Source organism: Diadema antillarum, unplaced genomic scaffold (assembly GCF_040938485.1).
Source record: "Diadema antillarum isolate AM-2024a unplaced genomic scaffold, OU_Dant_1.0 seq00000819_RagTag, whole genome shotgun sequence".
NCBI classification, from domain to species: Eukaryota; Metazoa; Echinodermata; class Echinoidea; order Diadematoida; family Diadematidae; genus Diadema; species Diadema antillarum.
The window spans coordinates 534,203-557,513 of NW_027271696.1; the positions used below are offsets into that span (position 1 = coordinate 534,203).

The window sequence follows — 23,311 nt, forward strand, 5'->3', positions numbered from 1 at the left end:
GGTAAATTCAGTATGATAGCACATGGTTGAATGTGAATAGTATCAACAACTCAAGAAAAGAAAAAAACAACTACGGGTAGTGCTAAAGTTACACAAGGAAAGCCCTTGCATTATTTGATGTACATGTATGTGTATCTTTGTTTCACATGCCCTTTAGCACAATCTTCACAAATATGCAAAGATGGTTTGATATGTACAGACATGTATACTGTACTTTCATACATATACATGTAATCAATACTGGTATGCATCAACTCGTATGATGTTGATGTGGTATTTTAGCAATATCTATTATTTAACAAGATTTGAGGGATGTTAGTGTATCCACCCTTCATATTTCAACCTCTCTGCACTTTATTTCTGTGAAAGGAAATAAAAGGGAATAATTTTGTTTAAACATGAATTGATATGAATGCAAAGTGTCTCTAGCACAAACATAACGTACACATCCACACACTGGCAATTGTTTCTGCTCATTAGTGACAAAAAGTAGCATCCATGTTCACATTTTGGAGGATTCACAGGCTGTGCTTTGGACCCTTATGACCACTCTTGGCCAACAGAATTGTAAATTTTGGATGCAGGCATGGTGGAAAAGGGCGGGGCTTACCATGTGTGACAGGCGACGGAGCCCTCTTTAATGACGGATCATGATTGTAATTGGTTGGATTGTAGAAGCATTATCTTTCAGAGATTAACTCACTCCATGTCTAAAGATGTCTTTCAGTCTTTCTTTTCTCATTTTAATTTTGCTTCCCTCTGGCAGAATAACTAGGCAATTACAGTATAACCATGGGTACTATGATTTTGTATTGAAAGTGGGAAGTACCCTGGGGAGAAAGAGATAAGGTGAAGTAACAGATGGCAGAAGATTTGATAAAGCAGTTATGACCATGTGCCTGTCAGAGTCATCGACCATGTCATCGTTCGTTAAGTAGTCGTCTCAAGCCCCGTTTTAACAGATCCTTTCGAACTAGAATTCCTGCGGCAACATCTGGGTAACGGTCAGGGTACTGTAAAAGTGGATATTTTCGCGCGACTAATTTTTCGCGCTTTGCCGGGTGAGAAGAGTTTCGCATGTTTTTAATTCCGCGGATTCAAGACACCAAGTACACGAACATACAGCAAGCAAAAATATTCGCGTGCTTTTATTTTCGCGCTGGTTTCTGGTTGCGCGAAATGCACGAAAATTTCCACTTTTACAGTAATCCTTTTTCACCCTGCCTGTTAAAAATGGTCCCGGCAAAATGTTGCATGGACATTGTCGTGGTAACTTTTGCCAAATTCTACCCTAGCATTACCCAGATATTACCACGACACTAACAAGGCAACCCTTCTACCAGACCGCAACTCTGGTAACATTCCTTTGATACACTCGAGCTGCATGCGCAACATTGCAGACAGAGAATGACCGACATGCCACGCGTCGATCGCGTGTATGGATTATAACCACAGAGATCAGTGATTGTGTGTGCACAATCTAGATCAATAGGCGGCGCTGGCTGTTCGGTGTGATAGTCATCAGTGGACACACCCCCTTCGTTGAAACCTACCCGAGTAAGGTTTTCGGTGTGTGTCTGTTAAAACGGTACCCCTTGCTCTCCCCTGCGGTTTTATAATGAACTTTTGGAGGAATTTTGTTCTCCGGACGTTGTCGCGACGTTGCCACGGTAAGGTCTCTTAAAACAGGGCTTTGAGTTGTATGAACCCGACAGTATGTGAATCCCCCCTAAATATTGTGTGTGTGGAAAATCACTTCTTTCAGAATTGCCCAAGTGAAGTATCCCACAGCGCAAGTTCTGCTGATGTTTGGTGTTTTCAGACACTAAAATATTACAAGACGCCATGGATATTACTGTAACCTGGTAACTGCCTGCAACATCTTGTTATTCCAAGGGAAATAAAGCATGGAGCAATCATAAATGAAATCGGTTGTGTGCCTTGTCTTCCTTCTTCCCGGTAGTAAGAGTTGCCTTCCATATTCACAAATAACTGTTTGCAAAATTTCAAATATGGAATATAGAATGTATGTATGAACCTCTGGCACTGAGTTAGTTTAAAGCTAGCTTGAACTGGTTGAAGCACTCTAAAAATCAAAATACACTGTACAATTCAATGCCATATTCATACTGATTTGAACAAGTACGGTGAAATTAAACATGCAAGAGTAAAAATTTCTTCAAAATTGGACTTACAATAAGAAACTTTTAGAATCTTAAAAATTCTCATTATATTTACCAAATGCATGTACTAATGTAATGATACATGTATTTGTCACAACCACACATGCCAATGAGCTTAGATGAAGTAATCACCTTGCAACTACAGCGCACTCCCGTTATAACGAACACGGTTATAACGAAATTCTGGTTACAACGAAGTAAAATTTAGGGCCACAACATTGTCAACTCTATGTATTTTTGTTTATTCATTCGGTTATAACGAAATTTCGATTAAACGAAAGAAAATAGCCGGTCCCGAGGACTTCGTTATAACGGGAGTCCACTGTATCCCATTACATAGTCTAAGAACAAGGAATATACATGATATGTATTAACAAAAAAAAAAAAAAGAAAAAAAAATTGGTTTACACAGCATTGTAGTTGATGATTAAGCAACTACACACTGCTCACCCATAGAAATCATCGCTTGTGCTTGTTGCCACACATCCAAAATTTGATGCATAGGGATATGTGTGTGTTCTTGTTTTCCTTTTTATTTCAATATTGTAGCCATTTAAAGTTATTAAAGACGTGTGTAGGTTAGTGGCAACTTGTGAGACTGTATTTAGGAGACGGCCTGTCCACAACCAATCATATCTTATCATCACTTTGGCAGCCTGGCATGTTATACAACTTGCAAGACAGTATGAGACAGAACACACCTCCTCACACAAAAGCACACGGCTAGGCGACTGAACACAAAGAACAAAGCTGGGCAGCTCAACACAAAATGATACGAAGAAAGAGAGAGAGCGCATTCTCATTATGGTTGTCAGAGTGTATGTTTGCTTTATTATATCATACATACAGTTCAGTGGCAAGCATTTCAAAGGACTTTTACATGGCACTCTGAAGTATGTGAAACAGTACCATTTTTAAACGTTTCATATGGCAAAACTTCCCTCAGATACCAAATTAACCCGTTGAAGACGAGTCCAGACAATATCCGAGCAGGCCTCTATGGGAAATGCATGTTATAGTAAAATCAGTCCATCCTCAACTGGTCAACTGGTTAATATGGCCTCGTCAAGAGTTGGAAAGCAATTAGTGTCTTTGATTCATGGGCAATGGATAGTCCCATTCATTTAGCCCCCCCCCCCCCCCCCCAAAAAAAAAAAAGTAACCACGATGAAATTGAATAAACACTGCAGAAGGGAATGCATTGCTATTACACAGACTACTACATGATAACTTCTTCAACTATTGCATGAAGAAACACTACGAAAACGTTGGTCAATGCACTATTTCAGAGGGACATTCGCATATCTTCAGTTTACACTGGCAATTGACTACGTCGGAAAGTGTTTTATAGTATTAGCTGACACAATAGGGTACTTCATACTGGTCGAGTAACAATTTTGCAATTCACAGCCGGGTTTAGACTGTACAATGGCTCAAAACAGCTTCATACTGATGTAGTTTAATGACCACTCCAGTCCCTGATATCAACATACACCACCATGGACTCCCTAGATGCAATGAGGCATTGTCGTTTTCATTGATACTTGTTGAAACACACATTGCACACTTCTTCATGTTTTAGTACAGAAATTCAACTGATATTCTATAACGCTGCCTCAACACACATGCAGACATGGGTGTGGGAAAGAATCAGAGGATATTTCCTAGCATTAATCCTCTTATGACACCATTACAGTGCACTCCACGAACATGATTATTGCAACGAAACTCTCATTACAACAAAGTGAAAATTCAGGTCCCTAAACTATTGTCTCTATATCTTTATATATACTTTACTGTATTGTCTCTTTATCTTTACATAATTTATTGTTATGCTGTAATAAAATCCCAATATAATGAAAGAAAACTGCCTGTCCAGAGGATTTCGTTACAACGGGAGTCGCCTGTGCCTTACAAAAGTACCCCCAAATCTTACTCAGTGAAGTAATAACAAGAGTCAGCAGAGAAAGTAAAGCCTTGCCACTGCACATACTGGCACTTTATGATCTTGATAAACAACCAGACCTGTCAAATGTCCACTTTCATTTCTTCAATGTGTAAGCTTCATCCATATTATCCAGATCCATTCTTTAATCAAAGTTCTCTTACGGATCGCAAGGGAACGCCCTTAATTCAGTGACGCCATTATGCACAGTGGCATTTCTACACATATGGAATGCAGATTGCACATTTCAGTTGTCGCTTGCACGCACGGACACACCCTGATGAAATGTCTTTGATCACGCATTAGGGTTTGCAGATTATAGCTACATTGTGAATACACTCAAGAAACAACCTAATGATGGCTATACATGTGATTGCCCCTAATTTGATTTAGACAGCATAAATCTACTAATATCATGCCTATATTTTTTTTCCCAATTCTTAATGGCATATACTTGCAGGACTACCAGCGTCAACATAGGAAATTAATGTGTGCTACCTGCCTTTCAACATGTGATAGTAAGTACAAAATACACAACGGGCTTTGGCATTCCTTTGTCAGGACACCAAGAGATCATCAATTTTTTAGAGAGCATCCTACAGAATCTAGGGAAATATGGCAGCTGTGCATGGAGTATTATTCAAAAAAGTTGTTTTGCATTTAGTTTCAACACCACAATCCAGTAAAATACAGCTTGTATCATGAGCAAAAATTATACATTTTTCACAAAGTCTATTCCCACACACACAGTTTGAAATCCACGCACCATTCATGGAATTCTAACAGCGTCTGTGTTAATCATGACTCTCCCTCATCTGAAGTGTTCCAGCTAGTTTGTGCCATTATTTTGAATATTTTTTTTTACTCCAGTTTAAAGTGTAATACCACTCTGTGTTCAAATTTTAACTAAAAGAATCACACAAACAAATTGGCAGAGGTATCATTAAAATCAGACACAAAGACATTGTGGAATTTGAAACTCAACGTGTTTCAAAAAAAAAAGTGACATCTACTACAACAACAAATACAAATTCAGAAGAATGATGTCATTGCCCCAGTATTCTTCCTTTGGCTTGTACATAATAACATATATCAGAAATCATGTTGTTTAAGGCTTGAAGTCAGCAACTGCATACCCTACCCCTAATATTATTGCTTCAGATACGTGACAGTTCTGTAATCATTCATAATGGATGTAATACACTAATTTTTATTTTACTGCCAAAAAAAAAAAAAAAAAATCATGTAGTGAAGGTTAGTGTGCAGGTCAGAGGAAAGTGAGAAAATGACATCATCATTTTACTCTAATCTGCGTAATCAGTGTAATTTTAATCTAATCAGCATGATGTGACCATGAAAGACATTATTATTTCAAGAAAGTGTGTCAAACTTCAAAGTTCTTTACACTTTTGTATTCAAACTCCAATTCCAATCAAACCAACCATCACCATTATGTTTGTGTGATTCCTTGTCTTTTTGTGTTTTTTTTTTGTTTTTTGACTTATCTACTGAATGAAATTTGAACATGGAGTGGCATTCAATCAAAGTACACCATATGATATATGAACTATGAAAAAGTAGAATAGAATAAACGTGATAGAATCTCATATGTTCCATATACTTGGATTTCTCTTGGTTATGTACAAAACACACATGCTCCTAACACTCTTGAGCCACATAACTAAGGTTATAGAATGCTATACAGTGCTATACAGATACAGGAAAAATTTCATGTTCTGAAAATATTTCAAGATCGTACAAGACGGACATGTACAATATCTACAACATGCAAAACAATAAATAACTTTAGGCTTTTCAAACAGAGGGTACAGAACATTCCAGAATACAGAGATTACAATGTTTGGACATGTTCTCGATATCACATTTAAAACGAAGGGAACAAATCTACCCTAAACCTACTATACAAGTCCACCTTTTGGGTCTACTGTTATTAAAACTAGTTTTTGCTCTCCTGTGTGGGCAAGAACGTCAGAACATCATCATTTTTAAATAACTGCAGACATATAACAATCTGATAAATGTATGCAGACTGCAAGAGAAAACTAGCAAGATTAAATCATAAAAATTCTATGTGTGTAGACAATGGCATTTGCAAATATCAGTAATTTCTCTACCTTAATCTCATATATTTCTTAATGTCGCTATTGATGAACAGATATTTCATGGTCCAATTTGAGCAGGTAAATGGGACAAACAAGACTTCTATGACGAGCACATCAAAATGCAGGGCCAGAATATTTGGCAACTAAGACAGCAGTTATGCACAGGACTGGAGAATCATCATCATCATCGTCGTCGTCGTCAATGCAATCACCATTCATCATCATCATCATCATCATCATCATCATCATCACCATCATCATAATCCTGCTCATCAACATCAGTAGCACGCAAGGTGCCGAAAGTTCACTTTCACGAGCTGGATCGCAGTGAGTGGAAGGTGAACAAAGTTTTATAGAGATGATTCAAATCCTACCAGTCCTGCCAGAACTAATGTTAAGAGGAGGACATTCCTCCATTGAGCCGTTACCACGACGACGGGCGACACCTTGCGAGAGACCCACCTCGGTCTGCAAGAGTCAGCTGCTGCTTTCAGCATGATGTTGCCCTCGTGTGCAGCACGGTGGCGCCTTACTTGCTGGAGAGAGGGGGGACGAGCCCCCTGAGCTGCTTCAGCACCGTGTCCATTAATTTCTTCCGGTCCCGCTCGTTCTTCTTGAAGGTTGTAAAGAGATTCTTCTTCTTGTCCGTATCTCTCATTCTACAGTATTGGAAGAATGGAAGAAACATCGGACATTGTCACATCTTAATCTTTTGAACCGTCATACTCTTTCACCATGTCGAGATAGCTGCTTCAGTTTAATATCAACAAACAACACAATCAAGGCTTGGTCATAGACACCCATGATTCAGAATGCAGTCAATGACTTGACTTTTTTTTTACAACTCATTCTTAACCCGTTGAAGACTAGTCCCGAGTATACTTGGGCAGGTGTCTATGGGAAATGCGTGCTGTAGCAAAATCAGCCCGTCCTCAACGGGTTAAGGGAGTATTCAGACAATGAAATATGGGAAGTTTAGCTTTAAGGATCTTGGCCGTCTCAAGTTAATTTGTGAAAATTATCTTGCGTCAGCAAATCATTCTTCATTGATCAGAATGCGCTAGATAATGGTATATGTTATGTATGGATACAACTTTATGACTATGAGTTTCTTTAACTATATTGGGTTATGCTATTCTAGTTTCTATATATACTACAAGTACTTCTCATCAGAGGCTCAAGTAATGCAATGTGTGCTCACATTTCTTTCATAGGCCTGGCATCTCCATAATACTTAAAGATTTCAAACTTTGGAAATAATTAAAGATTTCAAACTTTTGAAAAAGTGATTATCATAGAGTGTCATCATCCACAATGGTACACAGGAAATATATAAGTAATAATAATAATGATAGAAGCGTGAGTATCATTCTTATTCAATATCGACATCACTACTCATCTGATATTTTAAGGTAATACGCATAAAGATGTGATATTATATTCCCGACATACTTCGCATGAATGAAATGCTCTGATGGTATCAATGCTATCTACATGCAACACAACACCACACAACACTCACTTCTCAAGAACGGTGATGGCGGTCTGTGCATTGACCCTGTAGTACTTCCCAGTGGACTGTCCATAGTCGGCAAAGTAGGATGACCAGTCCCAGGCCATGAAGAGGTCCAGCAGCTGACGCAGTTCCAGGAACACCATCTGGAGGGCACCATCCCGGAAGCCTGGTACAGGTTCCGAGTTGGCAAATTCTGTTGTTGTTATATTGTTTTTTTTTGGGGGGGGGATAAGAAAATGGATCAGATAAAGTGAGATGTCAGCAAAATCAGAACTCTGACGACTTTGACAGCTGTGGCATTGATCCTGATGATGATAAGGAATAAATGGGTGATGATGAGAACAAAGAATGCATTGGTGACCATTATAACAATGATGACGGTGGGACTGATAATCTTGATGATGATGAGAATGACAAATGAATCTCTGATGATGATGACGATGAAAAAAGGTGGAGAAGGGACAGACTGATGACAATGATGATGATGAAAATGACAAATGAATCGATGATGATGATGATGATGATGATGATGGTGATGATGATGAAGGAGAAGGAAGAGAGGACTAACGTTGACAGTGATGGTAACATTTAATGACAATAACGATAATAATACGCGATAATGGTAATTATGAAGGGACTTGTGATGGGATAGATGATGATGCTGATGATGATGCTGATGATGATAGTCAGACTGATGATGAAGATAATAAGAATGATAATGACAATGATGGTCATGTGTGCATGTGCGATGATAATGCTGTTTAATGATAACTACCCTGCTGGCATTCATCGCAACAGTGATAGAGACGATGAGCTATGCACTCACGGCACTTATATAGCTTGATCATATTTCCCGAAAAATATCTCAGTATTGAAATGTGTTTGGAAACAAAATACTCACGTTCACACTGTATGACGTCAAGACTAAACTGCTGCAACGCTCCCATGGAAATGAAGCGAATGTTGGTGTCCAGTAAGAAGTTCATCATAGCCGAAGCCAGGTGCTTGCAGGTGGACATACAGGCTGTCTGCGCTACCTTGCCCTGTGGGATGAAATAAGATTACAAAAAGGGGGGGGGGGGTGGGGGTTACACTCCGGTTCTAACTCAGCATTTGAATTGATGCCTGGATCGCATTAGGGAGCTAACAATTTTGGCAAGCTTTAATAATTGACGTTTACTACAACTGGAATACTTGCATCTGACCGATTTTGCTCAGCAGTGGCTATGGATTCTGTAACTACAGTATACGTCATGCCACAATCTTTAAATCCACTCTGTACAATGGCAAACAGACATTGCAATATAAAGCACTCTCTCAGACCTGTCTTGGCACAAAATTGTTCCCACTCGTAACATCTCTGCTACGGGAAGTTACCCCCCCCCCCCAAAAAAAAAAAAAAAAAAAAAAAAAATGTTTTGAGCAGGATGTAAGACACGTTAGAACTGACTGAATAAGAGAATTGTATCATTACATGTTTACGTCACCAAAGCCCTGTTGGAATCTGTGCAGTTTGACACAGATTTGGTAATAATTCTTATGGTTAAGAAATATATTTACAGCTACACAACAAATCATCTTGCTTTAAAGTGGTCTAGTCTGTCTCATATTTCAGTTTATACAGTCACATTAATGCTGTCGCTGATTTGTCCATGACTGAAAGAACACTATTCTTCAAGATAAAATAAAAAGCTCTGCAAACTAAAATCATTAGCACAATGCCCTCAGCATTATTTCTTTACTCCTTTCTGAATACATATGATTGTCACAAAACAAACTTTTTAGTATACAAACATCAAATATTGTGCAACTCTTAAACTACAAGATACAATTTTCCACAAAGTCTTTGCAGAAGCAAGGGCACACTGCACTTTCTACAGCTCAATATATGAATTCATAATGCAAAACTGACAATTTTTACAGGGCTATGGACATCCCATTATCTATCCATTGTCAGATACTCAAATAGAAAGGGTCAGTCCACTCCCACTTTAAATACCACCAATGCCAGTACTCTGTGTTTAAGTCACACAAAATGACCACATCATCTTAATCTTTAAACTCGGTAGAGAAAGCATTCCAGAGGTATTTCATACTTACTGTCGATATTCACATGATCATATTTTCTTTTCTTTTGAGGGCTTACACACAAAAAAGAGGAAATTTTTAACACATGCCCCTTTTGACTCTGGAGCTCATCTTGTGGATACAAGGCATGTTACAGAGTAACTTGTCTTGCAGTGAAGTTCCTTCCATAAAAAAACAAACAAACAAAAAAACTAGAAATGTCGCTATGGCAACTGGTATGCCTCCGCCATAATGCATGATTTTCCTAATAGGTCTAGATAGTACATGTGGACAATGTGTGATTACATTTTCACAAAACTGGCAAAATATTGAAATGACAAGTTTGTCACAAATGTGTTGAATGTTCACCTCCCTTGACCTTGGTTTAATTGGATGAAAAGGAGAGCATGTATTTGGGGATTTAAGGACTTTAACTTGACTTTGATTCATTCATAAGTTTATGCACTGAGTAATTTTCAAGGTATGGAGAAAAAGTGCAATTTCTGTATTGAATAGTAAATTGTTGCCATTTTCATCTGGCCTTTGACCCTAAAATTCATATTAAGATAATCACTGTCAGGCAGAACATGTATATACTATGTTCCATGAAGATACCTTGAACAATTTTCCAATTTACAGAGAAAAAAAGAAGTTTTAATACTTTTACTCGACCTTTTGACCTTTGACCTTTGACCTCATGACCCAAACTTTCACCAGAGAATCTAAATTGGGTAATACATGTATACACTAAGTTTCAAGAAAATATCTTCTGGCATTGCATAGATATGGTGGAAATAGTGAAATTTTATGTATTTGACCTTGACCTTTTGACCTTTGACCTTGAGCATGTGCACCCAAAAGTTGATAGGCACAACTTCACCCCCTAATACACATACATGCCAAGTTTCATTAGGATACCTCAACAGGTTTTGATAGTTACCTTGTCCACAAAATTCATTACGGACGGACGGAAAGACGGACGGACGGACGGAAGGACGGACGGACGGATGGACGGACGGACGGACGGACAACCCGAAAACATAATGCCTCCGGCACCACTTCGTGGCGGAGGCATAAAAAAACAGAACAGCAACCAAAAGCCTCCTACAATGTAGTCCCATCTATGTTTCAGGAAAGCGCAAGTAGGATTGGCATTTGGTACATGATGGCATGGGTTGGGGAATCATTTGCCATTTACTGGCAAGAAGCAGGCATTAGATTCCATACTGAGGAAAATAATCTGAAATTAGTGTCTTGCGCTTTTGTGAATATATATCAATTGCCACTGCTTCCTTGTTGCAATATCATCATATTCAAAGCCAGAGTATGGTGTTCAGATATGACCACTTCCAATTTTCTTTACAATCAAGCAAAACGAGATAATGTCCTGACAAAAATGGAGCAAATAAAGATTGCTGTTTAAAAACCACTTCTTCTGTTATGATATTAATTCATAATTTTGAACCCCCCCCCCAAAAAAAAAAAAAAAAAAAAGAGAGAGAGAGAGAGAAGAAAATATTCTAGTCATCCGTAAAGAACATATTGTACTTGTTATCATAGTCTTCAGGAAAGTTTTCATGAACCTGTTTTAATTTCCCAAATTTAGACTCCAAAGAAGTGCATGGAAAAATTGACCAAAGTAGCCACTTGAATGAAAATTTGACCAGAGTGACCTGAAATAGAAATGTATGTGACCCAAACTACAGTGGGTATTTGACATGACTGAAAAGCATGAACAGCACACAATACATGATACATTGTAGGTGAGTGTATCCCGCAACCTTATATCTGCACACATACACAGATGTGTTCTCAGCATTAAGTGAGCTAGTTGTACAAGGAGAGATTGACAGAGTTAGTGAGATACCAAACTACATGTATGGTGTGCGGACACAGAAGTGGAGTGTAGTTTTAGTTCGTGAGCACGAGTATCACCAGTTACAGTGGTGTATCCATTTAAGGAAAAGATGACCAACTGGAAAAACTCTTTTAGAAGCTAAAATAGTTCTTCAAATAATGTATATGCCATATATTTTGCAAAGTTTTTATTCTCATGAATTTTGTGGGTCGGATATTATTCCCAAATTCAAATTGAACAACACACAAAATGTTGACTCCGATCACAACATGACTACAACTTACACACATACAAATCTATGTTCATTACTGATCACAAATTTAACAATTTGTAAAATTACTGGGAAGTCTTAATTCAAGAAAACTTTGACTCGCTAAACATATGGCATATATACATGTACAGTATGGGATTTAACGATGTTCTTCTTATGATCTCTACAAATTTCAAAGAAATGAGTAGAAACATTTTAGATAAGAGGACATCACAAGATTACCTATTTAAAGCAGACACCACATTTTGCATCACACAGTGATGCAAAGTTTTAGTTCTTCGCAGCTTCTAAATTTAAATGCATCCATAGCTTGTGCCATCAAATGCAAAAGGTTTCAGCAAAGAGCATTACCACTACATGGGGAAGAGCTGAATTGCATCTAGTTGTGGCAAAGCAAGGATATCTTTAAAGTCTTGTTTCAAAGACAATGACTATTGACTATCCAGATTTCTCTGCTTCTGCAGCTGTACACAATATCTTCACGGCAGTGATCTATGAGGGGGCTGGCTGGGGTTGAGGTTGCAGTTCAGCAGTTGGGAGCACGTATGGATGATTTGTACAAACTGTACACATACATATGGCCTCAAATTATTATCATTATTTTTTTTTTAATGGTGACTTTTCATGGGAACGGTATAATAATGAATGAGAAAATATGGAAAATGACAATGCATATATTTTGCTATGATAAACGGCAAAGGCAGAAATTCATTACATAATATGATTGTATGAATGCTTTTTCACACATGATAATCCTTTATAGCGCACACAAAGTCATGGGTGCTAATCAGTAGTGATAATGATGATAACGAGGATTAATTGAAACAAGGGAAACATTTCTGTCAGTATCAAAGTAACGATCGGTCATAATAAACTGATGATGATTATGACATATTTCCAGAAAAGGTTTGTTTGTTTATTTATTTTGTATATTTATGAAATGAGAGGACATCATGGGAAACTGTAGTTGTTGTTTTTTTTTAAATTTGTAGTATTTGTCTGCTAAGTTCCGATCAGGGCAGATGTGTTATTCACAACTTAAATACATGACTGTGCTTTTGCTCCACAAGTTACCTGGTGCATGACTTTCTCAGTAAGTAAAGAGAGTTGGTTGGGGTGTGGGTGTGGGTTTAATATTAAGCATGACTGCTCCTACTGAAGTTAATATACCTTAAAGATTGCTCACAGTTTGCATTTACAACAATGCATTTACATCTCTAAAGAATCATCAGAAACATCTTTACACAATGAAATTTCAAGAGCTCTGCTCTGAGAGGTCCGTCAATTGAATTTGATATACATTATTGCTACTAATTACAGGAAGGATACAATATGCTAGATTAATTCTATGGTGGACTATTACATCACCATCATCAGAAAAGGACATTGTACTACACCAAGCAAAAAGTGAGATAGCCTCATATCAAATGTATCTGTGAATGTGTGTAGTCATTACAGACATTATGATCTACTCGTCCCTTTAGGTTAAGTATAAATAGAGCTACAATACACAAAGCTAGCTCAGTTTGTTCCTATATATAGAATTTATTGTCTCAACTGCTCTACCATTGGGTACATAAGAGTTCTTACGCTTTGTGATGAAAATGGGTTGGTAGAAAAATTAACATGGCATTAGGAAAACTAGACAGTTAGCATATATTTCACAATAAAAAAATTTTCTACTTCTGTTACAGAACAGGGTGGTGCATGTGAAAGAAAAGATCATATTTTGGCACTCAATGCACGAGGAAGACCCAGTTTGGCTGTTAGTGACCTGGCCCACTTGCAAGAGTGTGTGCCACTGTGTGTTTTAGAGCACCTTCTAGCAGGACAGACAGGTGGAGACAATGTTACGAGACAGAGAGACAGACAGGACAGACAAACCACACGGACGAGTACCACAGCAGACTGAAGGTGATCATGTGATTGAGTATATGTCACCATGGCAACATACAGTTGTACCTCCTTTAGAATAAAGGGGTACTGCTCCAAAGCACTTATGTACCAGTTTGCAGGTATTGGAGTTGATGGAGTGCTCATCATAACATGGCTTTGTGACTGTAGATGCAAATATCGCCCTTTAAAGAGGCACTAGCCCTTTTGAACAAGCCTTTCAAATTCTTTCACACTGGCCGAATGGAAAATTATAGCCCAAAGAATATGTACAAGGTAATAAGCTTCTTTCTTGGTGAGAGGCAAAAAATTGCATTCAAAGCTCAGTTTAGTTTCACTTTTCTTTGAAACTGAAGACATGTCCAACTTAAACAGGATGGTAATGATTAATTTCTTACTTTTTCTTTCTACAGAGATCCCCTTTTTTTAATGTGCATGTGAGCCTGATATGATGGTACAGTGGAAAGATACACATATACCTTCTAACAAAAATTTATGCCAAGTTTCAAAGCTACAAAGCATTTATACTTGTACCACACAGCATTCTCAAGCAACACATAATACACCTACATTTTCTGATATGATGGCCATATATATCAAATTCTACACAAGAACAAAAAATGCACCCTTTACCTGCACACATTAGTACATGATATGATACAGAGCTATATAACTGTGATGAGAACAAGGTCCACCATGTGTGTGTTGTTGTTTATTTTTTTTACCAGTTCGTTCCCAGTTATGCGAAGACTAAATAATGACAGAAACCGTTGACTGAAGATGAATACTAAAGACCAGTCCCGGCTGTGGTGTGTTATTTGACTCAACCTTCGGCTAATCACACAGAAGTGAAAGAGATAGGAAAAAAATGTGCTGGTGAGGGACACTGAAAAAAAAAAAAAAAAAATATGCAGATAGCAGTTCTGTCTGTGTTAGAACAACATCTAAAGCAATCAGAGAGATTTTTGCCTGTACAGCAGACGGGTGAAGATGACTGAGAAGAGAGAACAGCGAAAAAAAAAAATTGCAAAAACTCACCACAAAGTCCATAATAGACGAAGAGTCACTTCTCTGCGGAGTAGTCAAAAAAAGTATGTGTGATCATAAAAAAAAATGTATATATACATATTTTATCACAGTTACAATAACTTGTGCTATCTATTTAGATCAGAAGAATCGCAGCTTACTGCAGAGCATTTGTGTTCCCCATCAGCATCAGGTATGCAACTGCCTATTTACAACACAAAGTTGCACTTGACAAGGCCTTTCTTTTTGCTGCAACTGACCGTGTCTGTCTTCTTGTCAATGCAAAGTTTTGAGGGTAGGTAATCATCCTTCATGGTTATGCTTAAAGGTGTCTTAGTATACATAATAGCAAGTAGCTAGTGTTCCACGCTCTATGTCACACCTGCTGTTGTCATAGAAACCTGCACGGAAAGGTGGCTTACAAACATTACTCACCATGATATGTTAATTATTCACTAAGTCTTATCAGTGTTAGCCAAAGGGTTATTTGATTTGCTTTCTTTTTTTCCTTGATTTCTTTTTTTTTTTCAATCTAATGAATTTATACCATTGATTCCTTAAAAACAATTTTAGCATTTCTATCCACAAATACTGAACTATTGCAATAGTATAAGTATCATCCTCTTTTTTTTTTAATGTTGACAAAACATCATAGTTTACTGTACAGGGGTGTATGAGATCATATAAGGACAAGGGTGACCTACCACCACGGAAGTCTGATAACATTGCCAAACATTACATTTTTCTGATTTTGGAATCATTCAATTCTCAGTACTTCATGCTTTTAGAAGCTGATATTTGAATAGTATCTCAATATACCTATGACTCAACTGGTTAGGGAGCCAGCTATCAGACGTTCAAGGGTGCCAAAAATTTGCTTTGAAATTTATATGCATCATGCAGGCAGTGGATTTTGTAGCCATGTAAACACATTGCAAACACAACGCTGTACTAGCATGCTTCATGAAGATAAAATAGATTTGAGTTTCAAAGTATCCCTAGATTTTGAAATTCACATCGAAAGTAGCAAAGATATTAAACTTTTGCTTTTTGGAACAAATATCACATCTAATGAGTTTCAGCTAAATTACTCAATTCTACACTTTTCTCAGATTATGACTTAACCAGAACAAAGTGGTGGCAGGTCACAATTAAATCACACAAAGATTTATGAGTGCATTATTCAGTCAGTTTCACATCAAGCACAAGTGTGGAAGTGAGGTTCTACAGCTCTCCTCTGCCGGATTCACGGCAAGTATGGCCGAAAGATTCCTGTTGGTTGACACAAACCGACTTCTTGCCATCATGCGCGCATCACCTACGCACGGGAGACCTCTCCCTCCCCGCGGCAAAGATACGAGTGAAACACAACGAGCCCTCATTTGCATTATCAAATGTGTAAAGATTGAAATTACAACTTTGAAAACTGGCTCGCTGACTTGTCACAATTACACACTCCATGCCAAAGCATAGCCAGGAATTTTGGTAGCAGCTATATATATTAGTCTTTAAAATTCCACATCGTGTACATAAATACTGTATATATCACAGCACTAAAACAAACTGAAGGTCAATTTTATCTGATAGCCAGTATTTAAATGACTTGACACCAAATGCCAAAAGCACCGAATCGTCAGACGTTCAGAACAAAAATAGCATTACAATGAGAGTCTCTTGTACAGTCTTAATGCCCTTCTGGTTCTGAGCTGATAGAATCATTCTTGATGGAGAGATTTGCAAATGAGGGCTCCCAGATATTACAAGGAAGATACAGAGATGATTTACTAGTATATATAGGGGTTAGACTTCTATAGAAAAGGATATGTGACATCCCATATATCATGGAGTATAACAGATACACTTAAGCTGTATGCACCATAAATGTAGCAATCACCAATATGGGAGATCAAATTGGTTCCTTTATCTACCATTAATAATGCAATCATGAATTACAAAATACAGACAAAAGGCTAACAGAAAAAAAAAACAATCCTCATGTTTGTTTGTTGGTGTGTGTCTGTGTTCCTTTTTACAAGAATTAATGTCAAATATATTACAAGTTTGGCATAAAGCTATTTAATGAGACAATGTGATTTGTCTGGCAGAGTAAAAATTAACAGCTACGATGTATTGAAGAAGGACATCTGTCGTTAAAGGGTACTGTGTATCATGTTCAGATTTCTCAAGTACATATGAACACATAGGTTCTTTACAATGCAAATAAGGCCACAGCTCCAATCAAATCTAATTAATTCACAATCTAAACTATTAGGTGTGGTCATTTCCCTGCCAAACAAAGCAAACCGTGTAGAAACTTCTCTAAACAAGCATGGTCTGAAACACACACACACACAAACACACTAGCTAAAGACACAAGAACACCGCTACTTCTATCATAAATCCTAAGACATATTTTGGTGGTTGTTTGTTCATTTGTTAGTTTGTTTATTCGTCTTTTGCAGGGGGATGGGTGGGGGTTGCTTTTATATTTCTTTAAAAATCTCCCACAGTCCTACTGAATTTCCACATTGACACTGGTATCTGCTGTCTCCTCTCTGTGTTTGTTGTGTGATACTTACCTATAATCCAGTTTATATGAAACAGAGGAGCATAGCATAATAATCTAACATAAACCTTATACCCAGATGGAAAAGTATCAGTATATGAGCAAGCAAAAGAGCTTTGATATCTTTGTATAAATCATGTACGTATCTCTGCTGTTCTGCCCATAATATTGTCCTCTGCATCATTATTGTGCTAAAATTTGAGATAATGGGCAATACCCATTTAACATGACACTGCTGTCAGATTGAATGTGAGGACAATTCAGATGATACAGATAAAGATAATGCTTCTAACATGGTACCTGTAAAAGCTACTCCCAGCAAAATGATTACAAACATTCCTCTGCACTGCATGTTGAGAAGCTTACCATGAACTTGCATAACCTAGATGTCACACCATTACAGATTAGAATGTAGATAAAAGTATTAGTGCTCATTAGTATCCAAACAATCCAGACGGCAGCAAGAAATAAGACAGCAGAGTAATAATCTCATGAGATTCGGAGAGGGGAAAACGAAATTCAAATGTTGTCTTCAGTCCCACCTTACTAAATGGTGCTGTAACTCTAGTTCCACACTACATTGAAAAGCAAATAAATAATAAAAGGAAAATAAACTAGTGGTTAAGTCTATCATAAAGTCAGTATTCAAGCAATCATAACAGACAAGAGATATTGCACTCTCCTGGAGCAACATTCGAATGCATAAGAAAACTAAGCGTGCTCGGAATCATAGAAAAGGCCATAGAGTAGTAGCTTTTGACACCACATTTAAGAGACATTTTTGCATACCTTCTCTTCCAAAAAGAATGACATAACATGACAGAGGTACATGCAATATGGGAGATAAAGCCACCCCAGATCAGAACAAGGTGAAAGAGAATTAGGAATCAAATATTAAAATTGAGGTGTCACTAAAATCTGGTGTGTGTCTACAGGGTTAACAGAAATTTGTTGCTGACTTTTTTATTGCAGTGAGCTGTGAAAGTTAAGACACAAGCTTTGAGGAGTCACTGTTTTCAAGAGATTCAACAGGTGTAAACATTTGACATCAGTTGTAACACTAATCAACAGATATGCTCAGCTTGCAGATTTGGAAAGATCACAAGACTCCCATGAAATACGCCTGACAATGCAAGAATCTCAGTCCACAGTACATGATCATAAATTTGTGCCGCCTTTCATATCCAGTTAAGAGTCAAGTGAAGCCCAAAGAAATCAATGTTCTTGATAGATAAAAAGTAAGTGTGTAATTTTGACAGAAGAATACCTGACAGCCATATTATAATTGGTGACTCATACGTTTACACCATTACACCGATATGAGAAGTTAGCTGTCAAAAAAAGAAGAAGAAAAAAAGAGGTATATTTCTTGACTTCCAAGAGCTGAAAAATTCAATCAAGCATCTGTTGCAAACATCTCCAAAATTGTGTTATTGTACAGAAAGTTACTTCAAGTGGGCAGCAAGCTACGCTACCACAACACAGATGCAATGTTTGACACAATGGTCCAGATTGAACACTTGATTCCTTCCACATAAACGTCTTGACATGAGGCCTATCTATGTTGCAACAGTATTTTCTGCTTTGTCCCTTCACATTAGCAACATTCAATAAAGATGATTCACACACAATTTGAAATGACAACACTGTCAATGTTATATGCAACAAGACATGCATACTTCAAGGAAATATTTTGCACAACATATGCAGCAACCACATAATAAATTTCTACTGCACTGATGTTTTGACATAGTTTACACATATTGGAATCATTAACGAAAAGCGCTGGTTTGCTTTTTAATTGCGCAACAATAAGTTCATGACTGAACAATCCATCTACTGCATGAATGTGAGAGGATAGACAAATGACGTAACAATAGAAAAGCAAGCACAGCTCCTTCCCGGAATCCTCCAGACATTTTACAGTGGGAATTGGTGCATGATTTTTTTTTTTTTTTTTAAATGGGGGGGGGGGGGGGATGGGGGAACTCACCGGTAGATGGTTAAATGCCTTGAAGCTGCCCTCCAAGAAACGGATGATGTCCATAATGTAGCCACTGGCGTGACCCTGAGACTCATCGAGGGACCAGTCATAGGATGCCAGCTCCAAGAACTCGTCAACCTTTGGGGTGAGGAGAGAGAAATATTATAGAGAGAGGAGAAAGAGAGGAGGGGGGGGGGGGGAGAAGAAAGAATAAAGTCACATACTGTAAAACACGATAAATTCGCGGCATGAAATTTTCGCGAATTGGAGCTGAAGGCTTTCTTCGTGGCATGAAATTTTCACGAAGTGCCACTGGCATTCAATGCATGTAGTGTAGGCAAGAACTTTCACATGCATTCTAATTTCGCGAATCTTGGCTCTCGCGAAATGCGCGAAATTAAAATGCAAGCGAACGTTCCTCATTTTACAGCAGCCTTGTCTCAATGGCATGGAAACCTACCTGTAAGAGACCCTACCCCACAAGGTCCAGTAAAGTCAGCCCTGTCTGTGAACACCCTTCCAGGGCAACCAACTTATGACCTTTCTGGACAGACGGCCTATCTAGACAGATGACCTTTTGTATACTTTTGTATAGTGCACAAATACAATCTCATGAAAACCATGTCGTAAAGCTTTACATACAGGTAGCTGCTTTTGAATACACACACTGACTGAAATAGTCCCTATGACATTTTCCTACATATGTCAAAACATACATTTTTTTTTTTTTTGTGACCAGATGACTTCATCCATTCTGGCTTCAATAACAATGACACAGCTGCAGCTGACGTTCTATGCCACTGCATAATTTGTCAATATTCATACAAACTTTGTACACAACAGTATATCTTGATATATCCAAACAATTGAAGTGACACATCCCAACTTCAGAACATCAGAGAAATTTCACCATTGCATAACCTGTGGTAAAAATCTGATGTACAGGACAAAATGACTCAAAGCATGGACCTACAATGAAAGGCAGCTTTTTATTTATTTTTTTTTTTCAGATCTTCATGTGATCAATTTCAGGTTAAGTCTCTGCTCTTGAATGTGAGCAAATGGTTTAGTGTACACTAGTTTTTCATAGAGAACAACCAACCTTCTCGTTGAGTCTACGGTAGATTTCTTGCTCTGCCTCACTCCTGGCATCCCGGAAGATGTTTGTGCTCTGCAGACCAGCTGCATGGATGTTATCTCCCGTCGTCCTGCCAGGTCACAATCCGATCAAAAGATAAGAGAGGGGCAACATTTTGGAGAGCAAAAGAAACTCATTAGGCTTATTAAACTAAGCACATTAATTGCAATGATTACATAATCACAGTAAAACATATATTGCCAACTACATTATATTGCCCACTTCATTATATTACCCACTTCATCATATTACCCACTTCATTATATTACCCACTTCATTATATTGCCCACATCAGGAGGAATCACCTCCTTCCTCATGGTTTCCAAAATAGACACTTTCAATACAATGTATTTCCAAAATAGACACTTCCAATATTTGTTTAAGTTAGAACTAATTTTGCTTGCAGATGCTCAGTGACTGACATTACACATTGACATGTAGATTGATTACTCTTTACAGATTATTTGACAGTATGCACAAGCAGCTTTTACAATGACAATTAGAAAAACAAACAAAAAAAATATTGACCATCTCAAGGGGAACAAAGAAGTTGATATCTGACAAAAAGGGCAACAAAATAGAAAAGATCAACTTAAAAACATATAAACAGGGCATGGCCTTTTTCAGCTACTTTCTTCGGTTGTCACATTTGAACTTTGCCATTTTGTACTCGACAACGCACGAAAAGGAAACCAATGGTGCTCTCTAATTAAACCACCTTCCCAGCCACACGGAACGTCCTGACCCACCATCAAACTACATCCCAGCATCTATGGCTTCATCACCATGGCGACCGTTTCCCAACTCACCTTGTTATGTTTGAGATGAAATCTTCCAGGTACTTGCAGGCATTCTCTAAGTGAATTGTGTTGACTGTAACTTGCACTAGCTGAAGCACGGACATAAGAAAATGAATTTTCAGAAATTTATAAGGGCATGGAAATTGTGAATCATCAGTACACTAATACAAACATATTTGCTCATTCTACTGATGAATTTTGTGAGCACAGGCATTGTTAACCATCAGTAGATCAGTTCAATAACATATTCACGTTTGTGTACACCTGCTTGGCAAACTTATTCATAACAACCTATAGTATCTCTTGAGGCTGATCTGATCATACACTAAATAAAAATTGTGAATCTGATTTGAACATAACCAATGGGAATAAAAAGCCCCTGCAACAAATGTCACAAATGAAACAGTACAAGCATCAAATCAATAACTCTTGAAATACCTCTAGTACACGTAGACTGACTTACAACAGATATAAAGTAAAATGTATCAGGGCAATAACCCCCTGGCAAATTACTGGTTAGAGATAAGGTTAGAGGAAAGGTAAGGGTTAGGATTAGGTTCAGGATTAGGATCAGGGTTACGTTCAGAGGAAGGGTCTGGGGTAATTGTCCAGGAGGTAATTGCCCTAAAACCAAGTAAAAAAGTATCAAAGAAAAAACAAACAAGGAAAAGTAGAAATTACGCGGTGCGTAACATATGTCCCCGCCGGAAGTAGCATTTTGTAACAAAATGTGCAATATAGGTAAAAAATCAAGGTCAAAGGTCAAAGAAGTCAAAGGTCAAAATTCTGTGTAGAAGTTTTGAAGCCCTCACCTAGTGCCATCACATAAAGCAAATGGAATCGAAATTGGGTTAGAAATGGCGAAGGAGTAGCATTTTGTAGCCAATGTACAATATAGGTCAAAAATCAAGGTCAAAGGTCAACGAAGACAAAGGTCAAAATTCTGTGTAGAAGTTTTGAAGCCCTCACCTAGTGCTATCACATAAAGCAAACGGAATCGAAATCGGGTTAGAAATGGCGCAGGAGTAGCATTTTGTAGCAAAATGCACAATATAGGTCAAAAATCAAGGTCAAAGGTCAAAGAAGTCAAAGGTCAAAATTCTGTGTAGAAGTTTTGAAGCCCTCAACTAGTGCCATCATATAAAGCAAACGGAATCGAAATCGGGTTAAAAATGGCGAAGGAGTAGCATTTCGTAGCAAAATGTACAATATAGGTCAAAAATCAAGGTCAAAGGTCAAAGAAGTCAAAGGTCAAAATTCTGTGTAGAAGTTTTGAAGCCCTCACCTAGTGCCATCACATAAAGCAAACGGAATCGAAATCGGGTTAGAAATGGCGAAGGAGTAGCATTTTGTAGCAAAATGTACAATATAGGTCAAAAAATCAAGGTCAAAGGTCAAAGAAGTCAAAGGTCAAAATTCTGTGTAGAAGTTTTGAAGCCCTCACCTAGTGCCATCACATAAAGCAAACGGAATCGAAATCGGTTTAGAAATGGCGAAGGAGTAGCATTTTGTAGCAAAATGTACAATATAGGTCAAAGGTCAAGGTCAAAGGTCACGACTGAAATTCTGTGTAGAAGTTTCAAAGCTCCCATGTAGTGCTATCATATAAAGCAAACAGAATCAAAATTGGCTCATAAATGACAGAGAAGTAGCAAATTGAAGATTTTGATCACACACGGACGCACACACGGACACACGGACACACGGACGGACGGACACACGGACGGACACACGGACACACACACGTACGGAGCCCGTTTCATAGTCCCCTGCTCGAACTCGTTCGGCGGGGACAATTACCCACGCATCTAAAGCAGGCCGACGCAGAAGATGATTTTAACAGTCTTATGAAAGTATATTTCTTTTTAACTTGACGATGGATTAGGCTTTGTGCTGTATGTCAAAGTTTTATCATTTCTCATCTTAACTTGTTTCCTCTTC

At 37.9% G+C, this 23,311-nt stretch overlaps 1 protein-coding gene across 1 annotated transcript in view; it reads right to left on the reverse strand.

The window, feature by feature from the left end:
• Window positions 1–6,475: 6,475 nt before the first annotated feature.
• LOC139739774 (exocyst complex component 6B-like) overlaps window positions 6,476–23,311 on the reverse strand; it is a 39,111-nt gene continuing 22,275 nt past the window's right edge. The window contains exons 14-19 of the mRNA XM_071650367.1: window positions 21,380–21,459; window positions 20,535–20,640; window positions 19,442–19,570; window positions 8,669–8,810; window positions 7,774–7,960; window positions 6,476–6,910 (exon numbers count right to left, since the gene is read on the reverse strand). Of these exons, the coding sequence (XP_071506468.1) occupies window positions 6,781–6,910; window positions 7,774–7,960; window positions 8,669–8,810; window positions 19,442–19,570; window positions 20,535–20,640; window positions 21,380–21,459 (774 nt within the window). The 3' untranslated portion in view covers window positions 6,476–6,780. The remainder of the gene's footprint in view (window positions 6,911–7,773; window positions 7,961–8,668; window positions 8,811–19,441; window positions 19,571–20,534; window positions 20,641–21,379; window positions 21,460–23,311) is intronic.